General features: G+C 36.2%; 1 protein-coding gene across 4 annotated transcripts in view; it reads right to left on the bottom strand.

The window, feature by feature from the left end:
• LOC110463085 overlaps nt 1-23,831 on the bottom strand; it is a 60,246-nt gene that overhangs the window by 22,387 nt on the left and 14,028 nt on the right. For 3 of the 4 annotated variants that reach the window (XM_021517426.1, XM_021517429.1, XM_021517428.1), the window contains exons 14-28: nt 22,514-22,641; nt 21,212-21,338; nt 20,825-20,916; nt 18,828-18,992; nt 18,177-18,299; nt 17,838-17,972; nt 17,107-17,226; nt 16,648-16,788; nt 9,425-9,612; nt 8,459-8,558; nt 7,269-7,439; nt 3,526-3,606; nt 3,063-3,143; nt 1,308-1,409; nt 365-472 (exon numbers count right to left, since the gene is read on the bottom strand). In XM_021517426.1, coding sequence (XP_021373101.1) covers nt 365-472; nt 1,308-1,409; nt 3,063-3,143; nt 3,526-3,606; nt 7,269-7,439; nt 8,459-8,558; nt 9,425-9,612; nt 16,648-16,788; nt 17,107-17,226; nt 17,838-17,972; nt 18,177-18,299; nt 18,828-18,992; nt 20,825-20,916; nt 21,212-21,338; nt 22,514-22,641 — 1,862 coding nt within the window. Of the gene's footprint in view, nt 1-364; nt 473-1,307; nt 1,410-3,062; nt 3,144-3,525; nt 3,607-6,354; nt 6,483-7,268; nt 7,440-8,458; nt 8,559-9,424; nt 9,613-16,647; nt 16,789-17,106; nt 17,227-17,837; nt 17,973-18,176; nt 18,300-18,827; nt 18,993-20,824; nt 20,917-21,211; nt 21,339-22,513; nt 22,642-23,831 lie in introns of all 4 variants that reach the window. The other variant, XM_021517427.1, reaches the window with a different exon arrangement.

Here is a 23,831-nt window from a genome sequence, read left to right as displayed (position 1 = left end):
AAAAGAACTTAACCAGTATCAAAGGAATAGGATTTTCAAGTTTTTATTTGACATTACTTCCCTAACTGAGCCCTGTCTCTCAGCCCTAAGTGGGTCCACACCCTCCATTAATAAAAAGAATATCCTTACATTGGTACTAAAGGAATAGAATTTACAAGATTTACTTTAAATCCTCCACTGGGACCCAATTATTTCTACAATTTTGAAGTGAAAATTCTACAGAATTTCTTTTAACTAACATATCCTGACATTTCACCATATCAAAATATTCAAACCTATTAATGAAGAATTTTGAAAATTTAAAACAAACTAAATCAGGTATCATCAGGAATCTAACAAAAAGAGAGAGTTATGGTGAACTTACCTTTTCATCAAAGAAATCAGGGTTCTGCCAGCCTACATAATCCAAAATGTCTACAGATTCCTCAGCAACCAGGTCATCAATAGATGGTCCATCTGTTATCTGCTCATCCTGACAATGGTAAGAAACACAAACAATTTTATGTTTTCATGTGCTGTTTGATAAAAAGTTCAATAATATGATAAAACAATGTCAAGCAGCATAAAAAAGTCATTACAGTTGGACAATTTTGTGTGTTATTTCAGATATCAACAGATGTTGTTTCATATGTAAGATGAGTCGTCCTCAGTGGGCCTAGTTATTCAAGATCGACAAGGTATTGTATGGTAAAACCTGATTTAGGGATCGTCAAAAGTGGCTGCTGAATACAAGTGGCTATTATACAAGTTCTAATTAATTGTTTGACTATAACTATAATACTGTATAACACAAAATGTTCGTGGCTATTTTCCTTAGTGGATTGAAGCCATTTAGATCGTTTCATGGTACAAACTTTTGTGGATATCCTATAATAACAAACAGTAGACACTTATATCATTCAAATTTGTTTGAATTTATTTTCGTGATTCAATAGAAACCACGAAAACCTCGAATGTTTATACACATCGAACATTTCATGTTATACAGTACTATATTCCTTAACAGTGGCAGGATTAGAGAAGTGTCTGCTTATTAACAGAGGTGCTGACAAAGACAGGTTGACTTTAATTTGCATCTGGTATATAAATATATATATAAGAAGCATTCACAGGATTGCTTAGGGATAGGAGTGCCGTGGGGATCATGCATAGACACACATGACTAGGAGGGTTTGTAAAGGCCACTTAACCCCCCTCCCCCACACTGACTGATAAACATGTGAACCAACCAACCAAAGGTTGTAAAGGAATCCCTTAATATTTCCCAGATCTGTACAAGAGATACAAGTTATTAACACTGTAAATACCTGATCTCTTTCCTCAATGGCCACAAAGCTGGTGTAGGGGGTCACAATGGAGTACTCCGTGCTCAGCTGTATAATGGTGTTCTTTCTCTCCTGTTTCAGCACCTGAAGAAGCACAGTTCATACTGAAATCAATTCTGAGAACTTATTCAGCTAGTACTGGCTTTCTGATTGTCAAAGTAGAGAAGCATCTAATCACTTGTTGACTCTGATAATTAGGAGAAAGTTTAGAATGGATTTGAATTTTGTAAATCTGGATTAGAGACCTAGCGGGTGAACTTGGAATAATAGAATCTCTCACCCCTTGCGGGTGAGATAGCGGAATCTCAACATGATGGGGACGATTCTTAAGTTGACAAACATGAGGTTTTGCCGAGTGTAAGGCAACTTAAGAATATTTCCCCAATCTCAACCACAAGCGGGTCAATAATTATTTTTCTCTTAATACCCTGTTCACTCATTGTGTATCATATAATACGTTGTTGACATGATGCTGATGTAATGTTGACGTAACGTCATACAGTTGTTATGAATAGGGGAATCCCCCCGTCTCAACCCTAGGAAAGACAAGGATTTCTCTTACCCTGGACAGGTGTATCCACACTTTTACCGGTGTGATATATCAATGTCACACCCTAGGGTTGAAACGGGGGGATTCCCCTATTCATAACAATGGTATGACGTCACATAAACAATCCATCAACGTCACGTCAACCCTGAATTTAGCCTGTAACATTACAATATGTATATTATACACAATGCAAGAACAGGGTAAGAGAAAAATAATCTCTCATCCCCCTGGGGGTGAGATAGGAGAATCTCAACCCTCAGGGAAAGAATGGTTGAGATTCTCCTAAGTTGCCGAACCTGAGGCTTTGCTGTCAACTTAAGAATCTTCCCCCTCGGGTTGAGATTCCCTCATCTCACCCTTTGGGGTGAAAGATTCTATTATAAACTCACAACAGGAAAAGTGTGTATACACCTGTCCAGGGTAAGAGAAATAAGGATCTCAGTTACGTATACACTGGTGCTTACAATGTGATCACAATACTATGTTTTATCATCTCTTTAGCCTTACTCTTAAAGGCATAATTATGGTTGTCACTGAAGTCTTAGGGGTCAGGTCCTTCCATGGAGGGCTATGTCAAAGTGGTGAATTATTTAGAAACTTTGTTACTGATTCGGCTAGATGGAATTTCTCTTCAGGTTAATCTATAGAACAATGGGATAGTAACCGTTAACCAAGGGTTTAGCACAATGGAAGCACTTGGAAACAGTGATCTTGGTCAGAGTTATCTGCAGTATAGAGTCTATAAGATATCCAGCATGAGTTGGCACCAAACACGTTAAAATTCTTTGATCATGGAGAAACAGGTTATACACTAACAAAACTTTGATAATACTAGATCTGAAATATTGGTTGTATCCATTCATCATGACTAAGTTAATTGCAATGATTCAATCATTACAACAAAACCTTCATGGGAATCATTGCAATATCTTTGGCTAGTTGATGTATAGAGGACCAAACCAGAAAGGACAGCTTTGCAAACAAGTTTTGTATGTTTGGTAAGTACCATCAGAACAACAATCCACCTTTTGTCACGGTCAATGACAGCCAACAGCCAACTCTGTATTATTTCAATTATTCAAAAGTAATTTAATGTTATGATTTTTTTTTTTGTGTTTCTTGAGAATTTGTACCAATAGCATTTGAATAATTGCAAAATAAGAGATTATGTTTGCACGAGTACCTACCCGCTGTTGTATCTTGTCCTCACAAAGGATGCCATCCTCGTAGTCACGGATCACCGCACGAGCCGTCAGCTGATGCAGCATCTGGGGACAAAATATATCCAATCAGGGGAGAGAACTACATGTAAAACAGGTAACATTGTTTTCAATGCTGCTATTCCATCAAACTTTCACACAGGTTGTAGAATTTATTTACTCACATAAAAATCACCAGCTAGGGCCCTGATAATCTGATTTAATTAACTAGAAAGCTTGTGGTGTAAAGTACAAAATATCAAGTAAATATAAATGACAACCAAGAGAAATGCTTTGAATTCACCTTTGGAAGTCTGATGTAAATGTTATGCTTCTGGTAGATAGACTTTAATTTATCTGAATGAACGAGATGTTGAAAAAGGAGTTCTGTTCACAAGCAATGAGATATTATAATAGAATACATTTTCCATTTCTAATTGATGTTGATTACCTCTCCTTGTGTAATGTTGAGTTCTGTTGTTGCTACCATCGTAGAAACCTCCATGTTGTCCACAGTTGCCTTCAAATAGGCCTGTAAAATAAATGATGGTTGCTGTAATTTGTTATTGTTACAAAGAGATATTTACCTTGTTATGATCCGACATTGTAAGTTTGTTATTGTTACAAAGAGATATTTACCTTGGTATGATCCGACATTGTAAGTTTGTTATTTGTCCGAGGCAAATATTACCATCTATATATATCTCTAACAGACTGACAACATTCTGAAATGGAGAAACTCTTTAATCATTTTACAAGAGGCCCTCTTATCACTCACCTGGTTATTTGAGCAATCATGGGAAAATATTCTCAATAAAAGTACTTTTGTAAATATTTTAATATATTGAGTTTCCTTGGCTTAAGAATGCTCCAGACTAAATGAAGCTTTATACTACTCTATCCCAGCATGCTACTTGTCAAACATCATCAATGAGGGCATCCTGGTATTGCAGAAGAAGTATTCACATATTTGAACCCTGTGACTGTAAAGGAGGTCTAGGTAATTTATATGAGGAAACGTGATAGCATTCTGTCCCAGGTACCTACTAGCCAAATATCATTGCTCTAAGCCTCTTAGCTATTCAGAAGAAGTTGTTTAAAGATTTTTACAATTTTGAACCCTGTGACATTGAAAGTATGTCAAGATCATTTATTTGAGGAAACTTTATAGCACTTCATGCCAGGTACCTACTGGCCAAGTATTATTACTTTGGGCTTCCTGGTTATTTAGAAGAAGATGTTTAATTTATTTTTTACATATTTAACCCATGACCTTGAAAGTAGGTCAAGGTTATTTATTGGAGGAAAACTTATAGCACTCTGTCCCATGAACCTACTGGCCAAACCAAATATCATGACTCTTAGCCTACTGGTTATTCAGAAATTCAGAAGAAGATGTTTTAAAGGTTTTTAAACACATTTGACCCCTGTGACCTTGAAAGTAAGTCAAGGTCATTTGTTTGAGGACACTTTATAGCACTTCATGCCAGGTACATACTGACCTAGTATTATTACTCTGGGCCTCCTGGTTATTCAGAAGAAGTTGTTTAAAGGTTTTTTTATATATTTAACCCCTGTGACATAGAAAGTAAGTTAAGGTCATTTATTTGAGAAAATATTACAGCACTCTGTCCCAGGTACCTACTGAACAAATATCATGGCCCTAGGTCCTCCAGTTCTTGAGAACAAGCCATTCAAAGAAAACGTTGATGGGACGATGAACGACAGACTCAATGACGGGCGGATGACAGACGAGTGACAACACGCCATACCATAAGCTCATAGGTGAGCTAATATAACCTTTTTACCTTCTTCATTAAACAGACTAACCAAATTACAACCAGACACAACAATACATTTGTTGCAAAACAGAAATGCAATGGCCAGACTGGGGTTCAAACCTGGAACCCTCACAACACTAGACAGACACTACTATTTGAGCTACCTGGCCACCGACAATCAACCCATTCCAGTTCCACCACACATTAAAAACCCCTTTGCAAAGAACTTAATTCTGCACTTACAGTCTCCTAATATAATCAATATTGATATTGATATTGAATACATCATTTTTGGTCCTGTCAGCTTTGTAATGAACTCGTTTTATTTTATCTAGATATAAAGCGTGATATAACTTGTCCCTACCGATGTGAGTAGTTGAACCCCTGCTTACCAGCACATCAGTGTAATACAAAGTCTCACCTGTGCACAGTTAGGTACAAAGCCATACAAAGATATAACTAGTTGAACCCCTGCTTACCAGCACATCAGTGTAATAAAAATTCTCACCTGTGTGCAGTTAGGTACAAAGCCATACAAAGATATAACTAGTTGAACCCCTGCTTACCAGCACATCAGTGTAATAAAAATTCTCACCTGTGTGCAGTTAGGTACAAAGCCATACAAAGATATAACTAGTTGAACCCCTGCTTACCAGCACATCAGTGTAATAAAAATTCTCACCTGTGTGCAGTTAGGTACAAAGCCATACAAAGATATAACTTGTCCCTACCGAGGGGAGTAGTTGAACCCCTGCTTACCAGCACATCCTCGTAATACAAAGTGTCACCTGTGTACAGTTAGGTACAAAGCCATACATAGATATAACTTGTCCCTACCGAGGTGAGTAGTTGAACCCCGGCTTACCAGCACATCCTCGTAATACAAAGTCTCACCAGTGTACAGTTAGGTACAAAGCCATACAAAGATATAACTAGTTGAATCCCTGCTTACCAGCACATCAGTGTAATACAAAGTCTCACCTGTGCACAGTTAGGTACAAAGCCATACAAAGATATAACTTGTCCCTAACGAGGTAAGTAGTTGAACCCCTGCTTACCAGTACATCAGTGTAATACAAAGTCTTACCTGTGTACAGTTAGGTACAAAGCCATACAAAGATATATCAATATTGATATTGATATTGAATACATCATTTTTTGTCCGGTCATCTTTGTAATGAACTCGTTTTATTTTATCTAGATATAAAGCGTGATATAACTTGTCCCTACCGATGTGAGTAGTTGAACCCCTGCTTACCAGCACATTAGTGTAATACAAAGTCTCACCTGTGTACAGTTAGGCACAAAGCCATACAAAGATATAACTTGTCCCTACCGAGGGGAGTAGTTGAACCCCTGCTTACCAGCACATCAGTGTAATAAAAATTCTCACCTGTGTACAGTTAGGTACAAAGCCATATGAAGATATAACTTGTCCCTACCGAGGTGAGTAGTTGAAACCCTGCTTACCAGCACATCCTCGTAATAAAAATTCTCACTTGTGTACAGTTAGGTACAAAGCCATACACGACCTGTCGTGACCCAGAAAACAAACTTGGGATGTGATTTGGGGCCTGAAGAGGTCTGTTGGTCGTGTCCATGTTTTGCTGCCACTCCACTTTAACACCAGAAATAAGTAGTTGAACCCCTGCTTACCAGCACATCAGTGTAATACAAAGCCTCCCCTGCCTAAATTCAGGTACAAAGCCATACAAAGATATAACTTGTCCCTACCGAGGGGAGTAGTTGAACCCCTGCTTACCAGCACATCCTCGTAATAAAAAGTCTCACCTGTGTACAGTTAGGTACAAAGCCATACATAGATATAACTTGTCCCTACCGAGGTGAGTAGTTGAAACCCTGCTTACCAGCACATCCTCGTAATAAAAATTCTCACCTGTGTACAGTTAGGTACAAAGCCATATGAAGATATAACTTGTCCCTACCGAGGTGAGTAGTTGAGCCCCTGCTTACCAGCACATCAGTGTAATACAAAGCCTCCCCTGCCTAAATTCAGGTACAAAGCCATACAAAGATATAACTTGTCCCTAACGAGGCGAGTAGTTGAACCCCTGCTTACCAGCACATCCTCGTAATAAAAATTCTCGCCTGTGTACAGTTAGGTACAAAGCCATACAAAGATAAGATATAACTTGTCCCTAACGAGGTGAGTAGTTGAACCCCTGCTTACCAGTACATCAGTGTAATACAAAGTCTCACCTGTGTACAGCTAGGTACAAAGCCATACAAAGATATAACTTGTCCCTACCGAGGGGAGTAGTTGAACCCCTGCTTACCAGCACATCAGTGTAATAAAAATTCTCACCTGTGTGCAGTTAGGTACAAAGCCATACAAAGATATAACTAGTTGAACCCCTGCTTACCAGCACATCAGTGTAATAAAAATTCTCACCTGTGTACAGTTAGGTACAAAGCCATACACGACCTGTCGTGACCCAGAAAACAAACTTGGGATGTGATTAGGGGCCTGAAGAGGTCTGTTGGTCGTGTCCATGTTTTGCTGCCACTCCACTTTAACACCAGAAATACCTGGACGGCATGCCTTCTGAACTTGAGTGTTCATCTGGAGAGTATTAAAACATAAAAGTGACATAGAAGTACAAGACTACCTCTTAAATATCTCTTAAAGATGAAATTTTCAGAGATCATATTTAACTCAATTACCCCTGAAGACACATTTGAACTCTTCCAATTCAAAGTTTGGAATAATTCATTATGAAATCAGGGGTGAATGAGTTAACTAAGGGAATGGATATTGATTGACAGCTTTAAACACGTATTTCCTGTAGATTGTCTCTTTGTAATGCTATATTTCAAATCTATATGTATAATTGTTTCTGTAAATCATACTGAACCACTTCTACCAGTATTCCAATATGTAATGTGATGATTTCAGTAGCAAAATTTGTTTTTAATTTGTGATCTAGTCTGCATGTTTCTACCCTATTAAGCTTTAATCATTGACTAAGCTCTGATTTGAATTATGTCCCTGTTTTTTGAGAGACTTCAAGAAATTCTTGAAGAATTTGGGCATTATCTTCTGTTCCAATAGGTTCAGTGAAATTATATGGCAGGAAAAACATGAAGTTTATCGCTCAACACGAAAGTTGCGAAATTGTATATTAGAGTAAAGACATTGAGATCACTATGATATAGTTTAACCACTAAGTTTGTTACCTGTAATTTAGACTCACCCCCTTTCCTATGCTAAAGGAAAGCTCGTTAACATTATTTGCAAAAAGAAATTTAACAAGGAACTCAGTGTTATATTTTTTGTTCATTCTGACTTAAATGACTGTTTGCTTTGTAGTGAACTTTGTGAATATAAATGCCTGAGTCATTCTACTAGTATGAGAGTTCAAACCAAGGTCTACAGTATAGTAATGTTTGAAACAAAAAAACGTCCACCACTTTAGAAGAGACCCAGTACTGTGTTAAAATTACAATCCTTCATATGAGATTTGTTAGTGCAGATGCTTGGGTCAGATTATTTTCTCAGGATGATGCTGAGAGTTTCTCCCTTGCTTACAACCAACAATAACAAAGCCTCATACAACAAGGTGATGAGACTGGATCACTCACCCTGGCCTCCCAAACGGAGCGTGTCTTATAGTTGTAATGGTAATAGGTACCGCCTCCTCGTGACGCCAGGCTCCGCATCAGGTGGTGGTTCACGTTTTGTCTTCATAAAAACATCAAAGTTCAAAATATTACTTACTTTACACATAAATACCTTTATATACATTTTGAAAAAACCCATCATGCTTCAATTCCAATTGATAATCAATAGCCTACACCTCAACATCATACGTCCTGCCTCTATCCTGTGAAACACTTGCACATCCATTTACATACTGTATAGTTGTTTAATTTCAAATCTAATTTTAAAGGGCTCATGTTATGCAGCTATCTTGATTGGAACTATTTCACAGGGATGAAAATTTTTGAAACACCAGCAAGTCAAAACTTCAGTGTCACTGGCTACTTTGGTATAGGTACTAGCACAGACTTAGATAGCAATCCCATCTAATTCTCTGAAACTAGGTAAAATTGATTTATAATACTGTAGGCAAGTTAGATTAGTACCGCACAACCCTCAAGTCATGGACATGTCCAATTTACAGGTGAGGTTTATTTACTTTTCAATAAAAGCGTGTAAATCACATTTGTTTTTACTAATTGTTTAATAACAACCTTGCTTGGGAAAGGTTTGAAAACAAACTGACATCGACAACACCACAACATGGTCAGCTGGTTGAAGTTTGGTCACCTGTTTTTTTAGCAGTAATTATAAGCATGTCTATACACTCTATGTGGGCCTGTTTATAGTCACAGCAGTTATAATTGACAGCAATATTAAATATTGGCTAGATGTTAAATTTTCATAATTTTGAATGGCCTTGAAAATAGCAAAATTCAATCTTCCATGAATAATACCAACTGGTTAGTAGAAATTCAACATAAATGAAACGCACCGATCAAACTTAACTTATCTTTTTCATATAAAATCTTAATTTACAAAATAATCATTACATATACCATATTTACCCAACACCAATGGTGAAGACTCTATTTTTAGCATTTCCTTTCCTGATTGTTGACAGCAACACATCACTGTTGCTAAGGTAACCATCTGAGATGAGGAAGACACTCCTGCTGCCCTCTGCTGGACTGAGAAGGAACAAGGACTCTACTGGGTAATCAACATTGCTTCCTCCCAAATGTGGCTGCACAGCCTGAAATATCATTATAACATTATAATCAGTATATTTGACGTTATTCAATAATCACATCAATTCAAAATTTAAACATCCCATTTCTTTCATGTGATATTTACTGTTGCAATGATTTTCCCAGGTGTGAATTATACCACAATGTTTGTCGCAGTATTTTTAATTTTAAATTCTGAATGGATGCTTGATGATGAATTAAGTTACAGCATAATCATTAATGCTGTGTTATGTGCAAAATTATTTTTGAATAAATATTCATTAACTATGCCCTTGAAAGTGTTGTTTGGCTTTTTTAATGCAATTACATTATGTATAAGGAAAAATCAAAATTATTTTGGGGTAATGCAGTATATACAATGCGATTTATGCAATGTGAACACAATTTAGTAGGTATTTAAATCAGGAACCAATTACATAGAACTCAGATATAGGTCAGCAAATAATGGCCCCATCCTGACAGTTTATCTAGAATGCAAAATTGCGAAGAAAAAGTCTTATGCAGTGATCACTAGGAATTTGGAACATTGTAATAAAAAGTTACAGACTAGGTAATATGACTTCAAAGTTGAAACCCCAGCCAATGAGAAACTATGTCAGCCAACTTGTTTCATGGGTATCGGACAATATGTTCATATTCACCATATGGACTGTCCCTTATAAGCATCATTTTCCATGACATATGAACAAAATTGTATTAACAAAACAAAAGTTATGTCTCAGCCAGTCAGAAGCAATAGATGTCGGCCATCTTAGATTTCAGGATTAAGGAAATATGGCATTATAGATGTACAGGATATCTGCCAAGTAACATTTGCAATCATAACAAACACTGACCAAGTCATAAAATGTAGTTTTAACAGTAAATCACTCCTGTTTTATTATTAGTATCAGTGACCTTGACCTTGACTTGTTGCAATCTTGGATTACGGGTTCAAGGTTATATGGTGCTACAATGTATAAATGAAGCATAACCAACAATTAAAAATGCAACACTGACAGGTCACACAGGCAATGAAGTTTTAGCAATAGTGACTGACCTTACGCTCTTTTTAAACTCCCATTGCACATGCATGTGCATATTGACTTTGACCTTATGAACTTTTATAACTACCATTGCATATGTGCATATAACAGTAAATCACCATATAAAATTTCATAAGTTTTGGACTTCTGGATTCTGAAATAATCACCAAAAACTATAAGTGTGGACAAACACTCCTAGCTAGGACCAAGCAATGATAGCCGATTTCCTGCATGTTCTGGATGGTAGATAGTCTAATTGTTTAACGGTATAATAGATTTTCATTGCTGGAACCAAATTCTTATTTTAGACAAAATAAAAATCTATATTTGAACCGCCTGGTTTAGACAGTGAAGTAGTATTTAATATTTTATCAAATACTTAAGTATATTTAACAAATCAAAATTATACAATTTTTTGATAAGAAAAAACCTTTCTTTTATTGAATAAATATTTTCAAACTTTACGTTGAATTACCGTAAAACCCTCTTATGCTGCCTCAATTTGTTCATAAAAATTATTTCCTAAACACAGTTTTAATGAAAAAAGAGCGTTACATTGCTCCGATGATTTAGCCACAGCTACAGAGATATCTTATATCACTGTTTAGAAATCCAGTTGAAAAGCTGTCACAAATAACATTAACTGACAAGCACAAAATGTGTATGTTAACAGGACGGACAAATACTGGTGGACTTTTAAACTTCTAAACAATTTTACAGAGATGTGTATGTTTAATTCATACAAATGTAAACAATGTTCACAAAAAGACCATACAGCACCAACAGTGAACCCTGAGAACAAGCCAATTTCTGTATCGTCACGAGTTTACCAAATTAAGGATATTGTCACACATAATCATAAAAATTGCTGCATATTATATAAAAACAACCTATAATTTAAATTGATAATGTTAACAAGGTCAAAAGCTAAATATCTGTTTTTATATATATTTAATTAAATAATCACTGAAGTGTTATATTACCAGAACTACAGTTGCAGTTCCGTACAGGAGGGTCAAATTAACATAACTCAAACATGAAGTCTGAATACGGTAAACAATCATTTTTAAATTAAGAAAATATTACCAAAATATATGCATATGGATCAATAATGATTTAAAGAAGACAAGACAAACTTACAATACATGTCTGTAATAATCACTTTTAACATGGGCCACCCAACACAGAATAAATACACTTAGGACTAACCAGTCTTAGTCTCATCTTCATATAATAGATAACTGTTGAGAATCCATCTACTACATCTCAGTAATAGACAGATTTGTAGCCATGGTTGTAGAAAGATATTGCGGGCTTCATTTTCTTCTCAAAGTCCTCTAGGATAAACAGCTTGATTATAAACATTCAAGACGAGGAAAACCACTATGTGCATACAGGTAAATTTGTTATTAAAGTTACAAAAGGTAAGCGATAAGCAACATGCGATTCATGTGTAATGAAAAATATGTTTGTCTTCCAGATTTGATTTAAGAGTCAATATCATCATTTTTGAATTTTTTCAAATTCCAACATTCTTGCTGAAAAACACAATTACAGGAAAATGCTGATAGGTAAACATGTTTAATGATAACAATTTTCTTCATAGATTTGCATCAAGAATGGTAACTTTACCAAGTAAATTTTGTAACATCATTTTTGTCAAAATATATAACCTCTAATTTTATTTCGCCAAGTATTTCTATTTATCATCATTTGTTATTATAGGAAAAGGGTTGAGGCCAAAAGTGATAGGCTCTAAAAGAGGTGTCATTTTATAACATATACTTCAGACATCACTAGCGTACTTGATTTACTAACCAGTTGAGACAAAACAAATCAAGAATTTCCTACAGAGATGGATTCCCGCACAAACAAAATTTTGATTCTCATCATCTCATCTCTGGCGTTGACCTTTGACCTAATTTGTGATTGGCTGTTTTATTATGAGGTCAGTGGCCTGGAACAAGGCCTTGTATTTGAACCATTTCCTAGTACATGTAGTGTGATGTCATCACTTCTTGCCTTCTCTGTTATAGGAACCATGACTTACATAACAGAGGTGATTGTTATAATTATGGATGTGAAGGATGAGAGTCACCTCCCCTCATGGCTATTGGACGGAGCAAATGTGATTTTGGTATGGGAAAATGTTCCATTGATATTCCTTAATGTCTACATTGCAGGATGTTGCAAGGTGGCAGTCAGTATTTTACAAATGGTTAAGGCCATAGCAGTGATGTTAGAGGTCTTGACCATAATCAGTGTCACATTTTCGAAAAAGGATTTGCAGAACACGAAACTATCAAAAAACAAGAGAAAAACTGACACAAAATGTCTGCTATTTACCAAGATCCTTGGACTAACAATTATGTTAAGTGGTTCTATTCTTGTGTTAGTGTTATTGACTCAAAGAATGTTATACAATTCTCGAGTCCAGATAAATTCAACCGTGAGAAGTACATCATGGAAAGCCATCTAAGTGAGGCAGGGATTTATATGAACTTTTATCCCAATCAAGAGGACGTTGCAACAATGGAAACAACTGAGTTGCTCAAACTGGCTGATTTGTCAAAACTTACTACTAGTCAGTCAAAAACTAGTGTTACCATTTTAAAATTTGACAAGAGGCCAAACAAACAGTTTGGATTTAAACAACAACAGACATCATCTCGTGGACAAATCTCACATCGACATGCTATTCCACTGATGTGATACCACTACAGATTGGCACCACATGCAGTGCTGACCTATCACATCCCACCGCTGCCACCACAGCGGTAGTGTTTAAGTTTGTGTACCAGGCTGGCAGCAACCGTGTCCAACTAGGAGATGTACACTACAACTACAGGATGTACCAGATGAGTACTGTAACACAACCCTTAACACCACCAGTACACCCAAGTTCTCCATCAACTATTTCAAGGTCAGTTTTATTGCATCTTAGCGTTTTTGTTTTTTAAATAAGTTTTTCAGTGTAGAGATATAATTTGCTTGGCCCCTTAGCCTTAAATCAGCTTAAACCATGTGTCTGTCAGATAACTTGAATTTTTGTTATATACTAACATTGTTTTCTAATCTTACACAAAGAATACAGGCCTTTTTCAGAGTAAATCCCATATTCGTGGTTGTCATCAATTGAACGACTGAAACTTCTTTTCAGGTTCAACTAGAAATGTGTCTGTTAGACAGGGATGTCCACTTCCCACACTTAAGACCCAAAGCAATTTCATAGAGGTCAAGGTCATAGTCAAGGATTTAAAAATATTGTGGGACATTTTCTTCTGATAAAAGCACATAAATATGTAAAGTTGCATGAACCTTAATGCAGAACATAGTCAACAAACTGCCCAGGGGCCTTGATAGCTAGCTCACCTAAATTTTATTTTTTTTAATTTTTCAACCTTTTGGATACGATACATGTTTATCAAAGGGAGTATCAGAAACTCATTTAGCTGTTAAAACAGGCTATACACTTTTTTGGGTCTTCCTCAAAACATTTTATTACTCTACACCTTATGTATCTTTGTGAATCTTTGTTGGAAGATTTGAACATATTTTATTGATCTGAACTAAAGATGGTTAGTCTAGTTATTTATTCACTTTTAACACATCATATAAACAAATTTGACCCCTGTGTCCTTGAAAATAGGTCAAAGTCATTCATTCGAACAAATTTGATAACCATGCATTGCAGTATATTACTGGCTAAATAACATTACCCTATGTCATTTGGTTATTCAGAAGAAGTTGTTTGAAGTTTTTAACAAATTTGAACCCTGTGACCTTGAATACGGTTGAAGTTCATTCTCTTCAACTTGATAACCTTTCATCTCAGCATGTTATTGGCCAAATATAACCTCCCTATGCTTCTTGGTTATTCAGAAGAAGTTGTTTGAATTTTTTCAATAAATTTGACTCCTGTGACCTTGACTATTGGTCAGGGTCATTCATTTGAACAACTTGCCAGTCCTTTATTCCAGCATGCTACTGGCCAAATATCATCACCCTAGGCCTTTTGGTAGTCAAGAATGAAAATAATGAAGGTGATGTAATAATTGACCTAAATCTAACAGGTGGTAAAAAGTGCCTGTATTCCTCACTTGTCCAATGTGTAAAGTGATTTGGTGTGCAAGATATTAGTGGACGTCTGTAATATTTAATTGGTTTATTTCAACAATACCAGTAATATGAAATTGTGAATGTACTTAATCTACACCTTATTTGCCCTAAATGACTCAGCACAATTTTATGTTTGTGACCTGGATAGTCAAAGGTCAGTCATTTCTTTTTTCAACCTATACATTCTTGGGATCATTCAAATTGTCATGATTCCAGGCCTTTTGAAAGAAGTCATTTGAATTTCTTGACATATTTGACGTCTGTGACCTTGAAAGTATGTCAAGGTCAACTCTTGACATGGAAATGATGATGGGCTCCATCCTAGAAAGCAACCAGCAAGATACCATGACTCTAGTTATTTTATATCTGACTCTGGGGACCTTCAAAGTAGGTCAAGCCCACTTTTTCCCCCCACACACATTGTATGGCTCTGTCCCAGAAAGCTACTGGCCAAATATCATGATTCTATGCCTTCTTTTGAACCCTTTCAACTTGAAAGTAAGTCAAAGTAATTTTATTTAGCAAACTTTGGCTGAATGTACCCCAGAAAGCCTATACCCAAATATCATGACTCTTGGTTATTTTTGTTTTTCAAAAGAAGTTGTTTGAATATTTGGCATGTCTGATCCCTGCAACCTTGAAAGTGGATCAAAGTAATATTTGTTTGCAAACTTTATTGGGCTCTTTCCCAAGAAGCTGCTTGCCAAATAGTACAATTTTTGGCCTCGTTTTTTTAGAAAAAGTCGTTAGAAGTTTTTGACATAGTTGACTCCTATGACCTTGAAGTAGCTTAGGGCCAATCCTGGTAGGATGCATTATTCCAATCTAATATTTATTCACTTTTAAACTCGACAGGCGTATAACAACTGATTCAACTACTCATTCAACAACAACTGGTTTAATACTTCGGGATTCAAACCCTATGGATCCAACAACATTACCTGTTGAATCATCCACTACTGGTTCAACGAACATAATTATTGGAGATGAAAACAGAAATTCCACAACCTTTCCAGGTGTAGATCTATAATGCAAAAGGAGCAGCGATTTGGTACACTTCCTCAGTTATAAGGAAGAAGTTTTTGTTTCAGCATAGTTCTTCTTTTGTACAATGTTAAAATTCAGTTTCATGTTATATTTGAGTAAAACATTGATGGGATTTTGGAATTTCCTCTGGAATCTAAACTGGGAAATATTAATGTAATGTAGTATTGTTAAACAACTAGGCAGAGATACATTGTAGACTTGTAACATGTGTATCCCCATTTAACTATCATTTCAACTTATTTGTGGTTTATTCAAACTTACAGAAGTACTAGAATCATCTGTCTGAATTCACTTTAAAAACTCAAAATCCAACTTTCTAGATTAAAAAGCCACCAAAATGCTGAATAAAATTAATCAAAATTATATTGAAAATGGACCCATCTGTCACCTTGATATTCCTTGATATTTTCCTTAATTTTGAAATATTTGCTGTAACATATTTCTGTTTAAAATGTTGATGTAAAGTTTGTGTTGTAAACTAAGTAAAACAATTGCACTGTAACTATAAACCATAAATCTACATACTTTTCAGCTGTTTTGGGCTATATTATATACAAAGTAAACCAGGTTTAAAATGAAGCACAGAAAAGATACTTACAATTAAGGTGGTTTTCTCTAATACATTTCATCCGATGTAATATATTGTAAATAATGCTCATATAAGTGATGGTTATATATTTTCTACCGAAAAAATCATTCAAGGAGCATAAAAAAAATCCATTATAATGAAGTGATCGAAACTAAGCGTGAGTGAGCATGTTTCACTGGGTAAGTCCTTTCTGTTCTGAAATGTGAAATCATTGTAAGATAATGCCTTGAACAAGAAATCATACAAAGTGAAAATCTTACCTGTACAAATTCTGTAACTTTCTGTAAAGTCTGTTTTGTCATCTTTTGAGGTGAAGGAAAGAGTTCCGAGTAAGATGTGCCAAAACTGACTACATTGATGAGGGCTTTCTCTGGTAACTTTTCAACAGCTAACAGGAACACCTGTTGGTTAAGTAATCACCTGTATACTATTGTTTGTTATCACAATACCTGATCTCATACCTTATATTCAGCTAAAACAGATGAGTTAAATAAAGATTTAAATATGGTTTGCCTTATCACAATACTTTTCATACCCAATATACACCTAAAAACAGATAACAGTTTTAATGTTTTCCCCTTATGTTAACCTTTAGGTACAATGTAAAATTTTTATCATTTAAAGACATTGGTTCTGACATTCTAAATTGATCAAAATTAGGTTTCAAACTTTTCAATCTATCATGACCTTACTTGAACTTGCTTATCCTTGTAACCTACCTTTTTTGCATCTCGAGCTGACTGACCCTTCATGGAATTAGACATGTCCAGCAGGAATACAATCTCGGGGTCCTCCTCTAACTCCGCCTCAAACTCGGGGTAGAACGCCAGCATACAAGCCTATTGAAAAGCCACAAAAATCTAAAATCGTTTATCCAGGGCAAAAAATCACAGATAACTCCGACACCACTCATTACAAAAAATTATATAAACATTTAAAGACTGCCTCAATAAAATTTCCTTTCAAACTGTTCAAGCTGGATTTTGACATCTGGGGCCTGTTTGTTTATGTGGAACAACCTGTTTGTCCATTTTTAAATGCAACAGTTTCGGGTATAGATCCTGGCGGACCTGCATATGTTTTAAGCAGCATTAGATTACTAGGTCTGACCTTATTTCATGAACGAACAACTGTGGTCTGACCAGTTCAACCGTTTAAACGAAAACGGCCCTGGTCGAGTAAGGAGCTGGATGTTCATGTTTCTCGCATCCTAAATAGTTCAGTTGGACCAGAAGTTTTATTAATCAAATAGATATATAAACCCAGTTTGTTTTTTGATGAGCCATGACAATGCTTGCATAAACCTTTGCAGGTTTGCCAGATTTAACCCCTTGAAAAAATGTTTTTTAAACATAGAGACAGCAATCATTCAGGATAAATGAAAATTCCCCATGTAGACAAGCTTAAGGTCCAATGGGTGTTTTTCCCAATGACTGATCATGTCACTTACCTGACTGCCCTTGGTTGGATGTCTCTCCACCCACATACGGGGTACATGGATTTCAGCCAAGGTGACCAGGAGAATAAAACCATCGTCCAGTCGGGCATTCCTTGGGAGCTCTACTACGGCTTTTGTGGCTGTTTTCTATTCAAAAAAGTATTCCAATGTACGTAAAATTACACCAGAGATGTATGATAGTTTGGAAATATGGTAAGTAAGCTATATAATCGGTTTTACATATTAAGTATAAAAACCTAACCTCACTTTCATATAACAAAACAAAATCTTAATCCCAATGGGAATTTCCCTTGTATTTAAAGGTATGACAGCTCTATCTACAATATTTACCTTGTATTTGACCAGGTGCGTTGGTGACATAACATTGCGTATATCAAAAGGCATCTCCATGGAAACCTGTAGTGACAGTGATGACCTTCCACCATCTTGGATCTTGAGTGTGTCAAGGTCAACCTTGAAAAGTTAAATAAACATCTGTAATACTTTTTATGTTAAATTTTTAGATATGAAAAAATATTTTCAAAGATGTGACTGCTTCCAGACTTAAAATTTGTTGGTCGATAGAGTCGGAACATTTTTTTTCTGATATTGTGAACAAGCTATATTTGCTTTAAAGTAAATAGAATATAAAACTTTCCCAAGACAAACGTAAGGACAGCAGCTTTCTACATATTTCATATGTTGCTCATCTCATTAGTCACTCTTGAAGTAAGCAGCCTCAGTAATGATATCAACCTCTACAGATGTCTTTTACATGCATTGTAACAAAGAACCTACGGCTGGGAGTTATAGCTGATGGACTATTCTGGTATAAAGCTCTGTGGTAGACTGGAGATAATAAACTTTCTTAAAAGTACATCACATTTGTATGAGGCATCAAGGTAAGCTGACTGCATATACCAGTACCTAAGTCCATGTGCTGTAATAAGATAATTTGGACAGCATATATTGAAATTATCTCTATACAAGAGAACCACTCACCTGAGTCTGCTGTGCCAGTGCTGTATCTTTGACCCATGGAGCAACAGAGGCTGGCACTCTGAACGCGATGCTCTCTCCCTCCACCTGTAGCTCTGTGATATAGGTAATCTTGATCAGGACATCTGACTTAGGTGGCAAGTTACCCACGCTAACTGTAAACACATCCTGTCATACAAAGACAAAAATCACTGACATATTTCTAACTCATCTTCAGATTTAGAACGTAAATTCTTTTCCTGGGAAAAGTCTATTTATTCAGGAATTCTTTTTTTAAACAGTGCTTCGGCAAATCTGTAATACAATTTGATTTTCCTACCTACTTAAGGTTCAGGTTTACAGACAATGTTTAGACAAAAACTGTAAAGCATTAAATTTTGTAAATACTTCTTTTCATGATTGTTTTTTTCAACAACTTACTCCCAAGGATAATTCGGAATTAATTAGATCTTGCAAAAGGAATAAGAGCAATATGTCGCCTGAATTAATTATTTTTTTATAAGATACTGGAAATGAACATATTTTAGCAGTAATTTCACATTTTAGTGCTTCTTAGTGTAATTTTATGATTGCACTAAATTGAAGTTTATTTGGTTGATGTGCCCATTCATCAATGGATTAGTCCATTAAACAAGAGGCCCAATGGGCCTGCATCGCTCACCTGGTATTAATCTCACACTTGTAATCATAAGATTTCATAAGAACCTATTAAAAGATTTAAACATATGATGCCTGTGACCTTGATTGTCAAACAAGGACATTAGGTTGAAAGTTGGTCAAGGTCATTCATTTGAACAAACTTGGTAGTCCTTCATCCCAGCATGCTACAGGTCCAATTTCAGTACCCTGGGCCTTTTGGTTATTGAGAAGAAGTCGTTTGAAGATTTAAAGACATTTGACCCCTGTGACCCTGAAAATTGGTCAAGGTCATTCATTTTAACAAACTTGGTAGTCCTTCATCCCAGCATGCTACAGGTTCAATATCAGTACCGTGGGCCTTTTGGTTATTGAGAAGAAGTTGTTTGAAGATTTTAAGACATCTGACCCCAGTGACCTTCAAAGTTGGTCAAGGTCATTTATTTGAACAAACTTGGTAGCCCTTCATCCCAGCATGATACAGGCCTAATATCAGTTCCATTGGCCTTTTGGTTATTGAGAAGAGGTTGTTTGAAGATTTTAAGACATTTGACCCCTTTGACCTTGAAAGTTGGTCAAGGTCATTCATTTGAACAAACTTGGCAGTCCTTCATCCCAGCATGCTACAGGCCCAATATCAGTACACTGGGCCTTTTGGTTATTGAGCAGAAGTTGTTTGAATATTTAAAGACATTTGACCCCTGTGACCTTGAACATTGGTCAAGGTCATTCATTTGAACAAAATTGGTAGCCCTTCATCCCAGCATGCTACTGGCCAAATATCATCATCCTAGGCCTTTTGGTTACTGAAAAGAAGTTGTTTAAAGTAAAAAGTTGACGCCGGACAGACGGACGACAGACGACGGACGCCGCACCATGGCATAAGCTCACTTGCCCTTCGGGCAGGTGAGTTAAAAAATCAAAAGTTTGCCAAAATGTGTATGTTTACAGTATTCAATTAAAACAAAATACACCACGACTCATGAATGAACACAAAAGTCTGCCCTGTATTTGTAGGTGTCAGCCTCTGAAACCTCCAATGACAGGGATCTCTCATTCCACATTTCAAACGAGGGGGAAAGTGTGTGAAACATGACAGAAACTGATTTGCTCAATTTATTTTCCCCTTTTAATGCATCAAATAAATAAGCTCCAAAAAAACTTCATTTGATTCACACATACCTGTTAGGATCGTCTCAACCGCCCTGCAGTAACTAGGAGATCATTTGACCACAGGATGTAGATTTTGCGTTTGTGTGAGTTTGGACTTGAATGAGGGAAATTGGTAAATTTTGGTCAAAATGAGGAGGTCTTCCTCCTAATGAGGCAGGGGTTGACAGTTATGGGTGTTTATATAATCTTACCGGCTCCTCCTCATCCATGAGGTAGGCACCATGTCCTTTACTGATAGCCTCCTTGTACTCTTTGTGGGCAGTCTTCTTTTCCTTCACCTTACCTGAAAACGAATCAGTCCACAAAATTTGGTAATTTTCTTTTTCATACAATAATTAGTTATTTACCATTTGTGTAGAATTCAGTATGATATTTAAGACACTCAAAATCTTGCCCACAAAGTGCTGGCAAACATGTCTCACTAGCTTCACATTGATATGGTATAGAGTTTAATACAACTAATTAAAATGTACAATCCTACAGTCCTGATTCAAAACATTATTAAAATCTCTGGACACTGTTAATAAGCAGACCATGTTTATCTTAAAATGTTTTTAATAATCAAATGTATGACTCACCAACAATGTGTTTTCCATTAATGAATGCTTCAAACCCACAAACAGCTGCTGTGTCATCCAGTGGGAAGATGTACTTGGCCTCGATCGCCGAGTCGTTGTCATTTCTGTATTTCTGGAGAACCACAACCTGGAACAAAGAGTAGTTCTTGTGATAAAACATTAACAGTGTTTGTATGTATCTGTGATAAAACATTAACAGTGTTTGTATGTAACTGTAATAAAACATTAACAGTGTTTGTATGTATCTGTGATAAAACATTAACAGTGTTTGTATGAATCTGTGATAAAACATTAACAGTGTTTGTATGTATCTGAGTTGATAATTGAAAGTAAAACAAGAGGCCCAGTATCGCTCACCTGGATAATAAAGCAATAATGGGAAATTATTTTTATTACATAAAATCCCTCCAATGGAGAAGAAGAAAGAATTTAAAGATTAAAACCTCGAATTTCTCTTTTGCCTATTTGGCCCCGCAACTCTCAGCACCCAGAGAGGCCTCACCCGGAAATCCATTGATCCCTATTGTATAAGCAGGATTTCAAAGTTTTTTACCTCTATTTCCCCTATTGGGTGATGCAACTCTGCCCCAGGGAGGTCCAAACCCACCAATTATATAAAATTGAGTCCCCTTGGCCCAAGGATGCTCCAAAAATAAATTGGGATGAAATCCCTTGATCCCTATGGTAAAAGAAATATATTAAAAGTTTACCTCTATTTCCCCTATTTGGCCCCACCCCTCTGCCCCAAGGGGGTCTAAACCCACCGTTTATACAACATTGAGTCCCCTTAGTCCAAGGATGCTCCAGACCAAATTAAGATATAATCCCTTAATTGCTATGGTAGAAGAAGGATTTTAAATGTTTTACCTCAATTTCCCCTATTCGTCCCCACCCGTCTGCCCCAAGGGAGTCCACACCCACCATTTATATAACATTGAGTCCCCTTAGCCTAAAGATGCTCCAGACCAAATTTAGTCAAAATCTACTAGGCCATTCAGGACAAGTAGTGTTTTAAAGGAAAAGTTGATGGATGGATGGACGAAGAACGACGAACGCTGTGCCATGGCATTAGCTCACCTGCCCATTGATTTAAATGATCCAAAGAATTTACAGATCAGAGTAAGACAGAAATTGTGCAAAAAACTAATTGCAGCAGGTGGGGACACAAAGATTAGTACCTACCAACTCCATCTCCTCATATTTATGGACCAACCTTAAACCATTCACTTATTACTTACAGAGGTCTGATCTGTAAAACTATGGATTTACTTTTAACACAGATGTTTCTGGCATTTCACTGACCTTAGCCACCATGTCCAGCATACTGGCCCTGATATGGACACACTTGAGAGGTACTGATTTTTTACCCCCAATCAGGCCCCCAGGGACTTTCTGGAGAGGGTCTGGAAGGTCTTTAACATCAGATATGTCTGAAAAATTGGTTAGTTGAAAAATTAGGATTTTACAATCCTTTGATAGTCAGCTCTTAAATAAAAAATATTTTAATAAAAACATATTTCACAAGTTTTGACATTAAGATTTCGATTTTTTCTTCAACACTGTATTTCTGCATTTGGTGTTGCCAGTGTTCATCTTATTGTTTATATTGTTTAACTATGCTTGAACCGGCAACATTAGACGGAAGATTGTTCTATAAATCAACAGTTCTCTGTGTAAACAAAATTTGTCTAATATCTAATCTTGAATGCGATTTGTAAATTTTAAAGCCATGTCCACTATAGATGAACTTCATTTCATTAACAGAGAAAAAATGAAATTGAAAGCAATTTACAGCTTGAACAGTTGCTCATTAAAACTATACAGATTCCTCCAAAAAACACTTCATTATAAATGGTTTTAAGAAGTGTGAATTAAAAATCTGTATTACAGTTTTGAAGTGGTCAATCTTACAATAAATACTAGAATAGTGATAAAAGTCTGTTAGATTAATAACCCAGCAGATTCCTAATCAAATGGTCTATGGTGTGTGAAGTTTCGTGACAATCGGATAAGGTTTGGTTTGTATTGTTTAACTACTTCCGTACCGCAACTCCAGTCCGGATTCCGTATCCGATGTCCTTACTAAAATCGCCCCCGCACATATAAAAAAATGGCGGATTATTAATGTACTTTTAAGACGAGGTGTAACTGCTGCAAGAAATAAACAGGTAACCGTGAACAAATGTTGTTACTGTTTTATGGAATTGTTTAAAGACATACACATCTTCATTTCTGAAGCATTATGACTAACTTGCAACTGATTATGAATGAGAAATCGACATTTGTCCGGCACGAACAATATGATTCCTTTTGTTTTTTCTAAAAAAAAAAATCAGGTTGGTAAGTATGGATTATGAGAAGTTCTTTTTACACAACCAATAACATTTTCTATGTGACGTTTCGATGACTAGTACGATATGTACACTGTCACCTTCATCAGACAAATGACCAATGAAGCATATGCACACAAAGGTGTAAAATGTGTACGAGTTATCCATAAAATCTATGTCGATTTCGGCTACGCTGGAAACGTATATGTACAATAGTTGTTATATATGTACCGAAATGACTCAGTTCAGCTACGCTTTGTTAACACTTGGTCATAGACGTGAGAGTCTTT

Source organism: Mizuhopecten yessoensis, unplaced genomic scaffold (assembly GCF_002113885.1).
Source record: "Mizuhopecten yessoensis strain PY_sf001 unplaced genomic scaffold, ASM211388v2 scaffold10867, whole genome shotgun sequence".
Taxonomy (NCBI): Eukaryota; Metazoa; Mollusca; class Bivalvia; order Pectinida; family Pectinidae; genus Mizuhopecten; species Mizuhopecten yessoensis.
The sequence above is the reverse complement of the archived record's forward strand: the minus strand, read 5'-3'. Positions and strand labels throughout refer to the sequence as shown.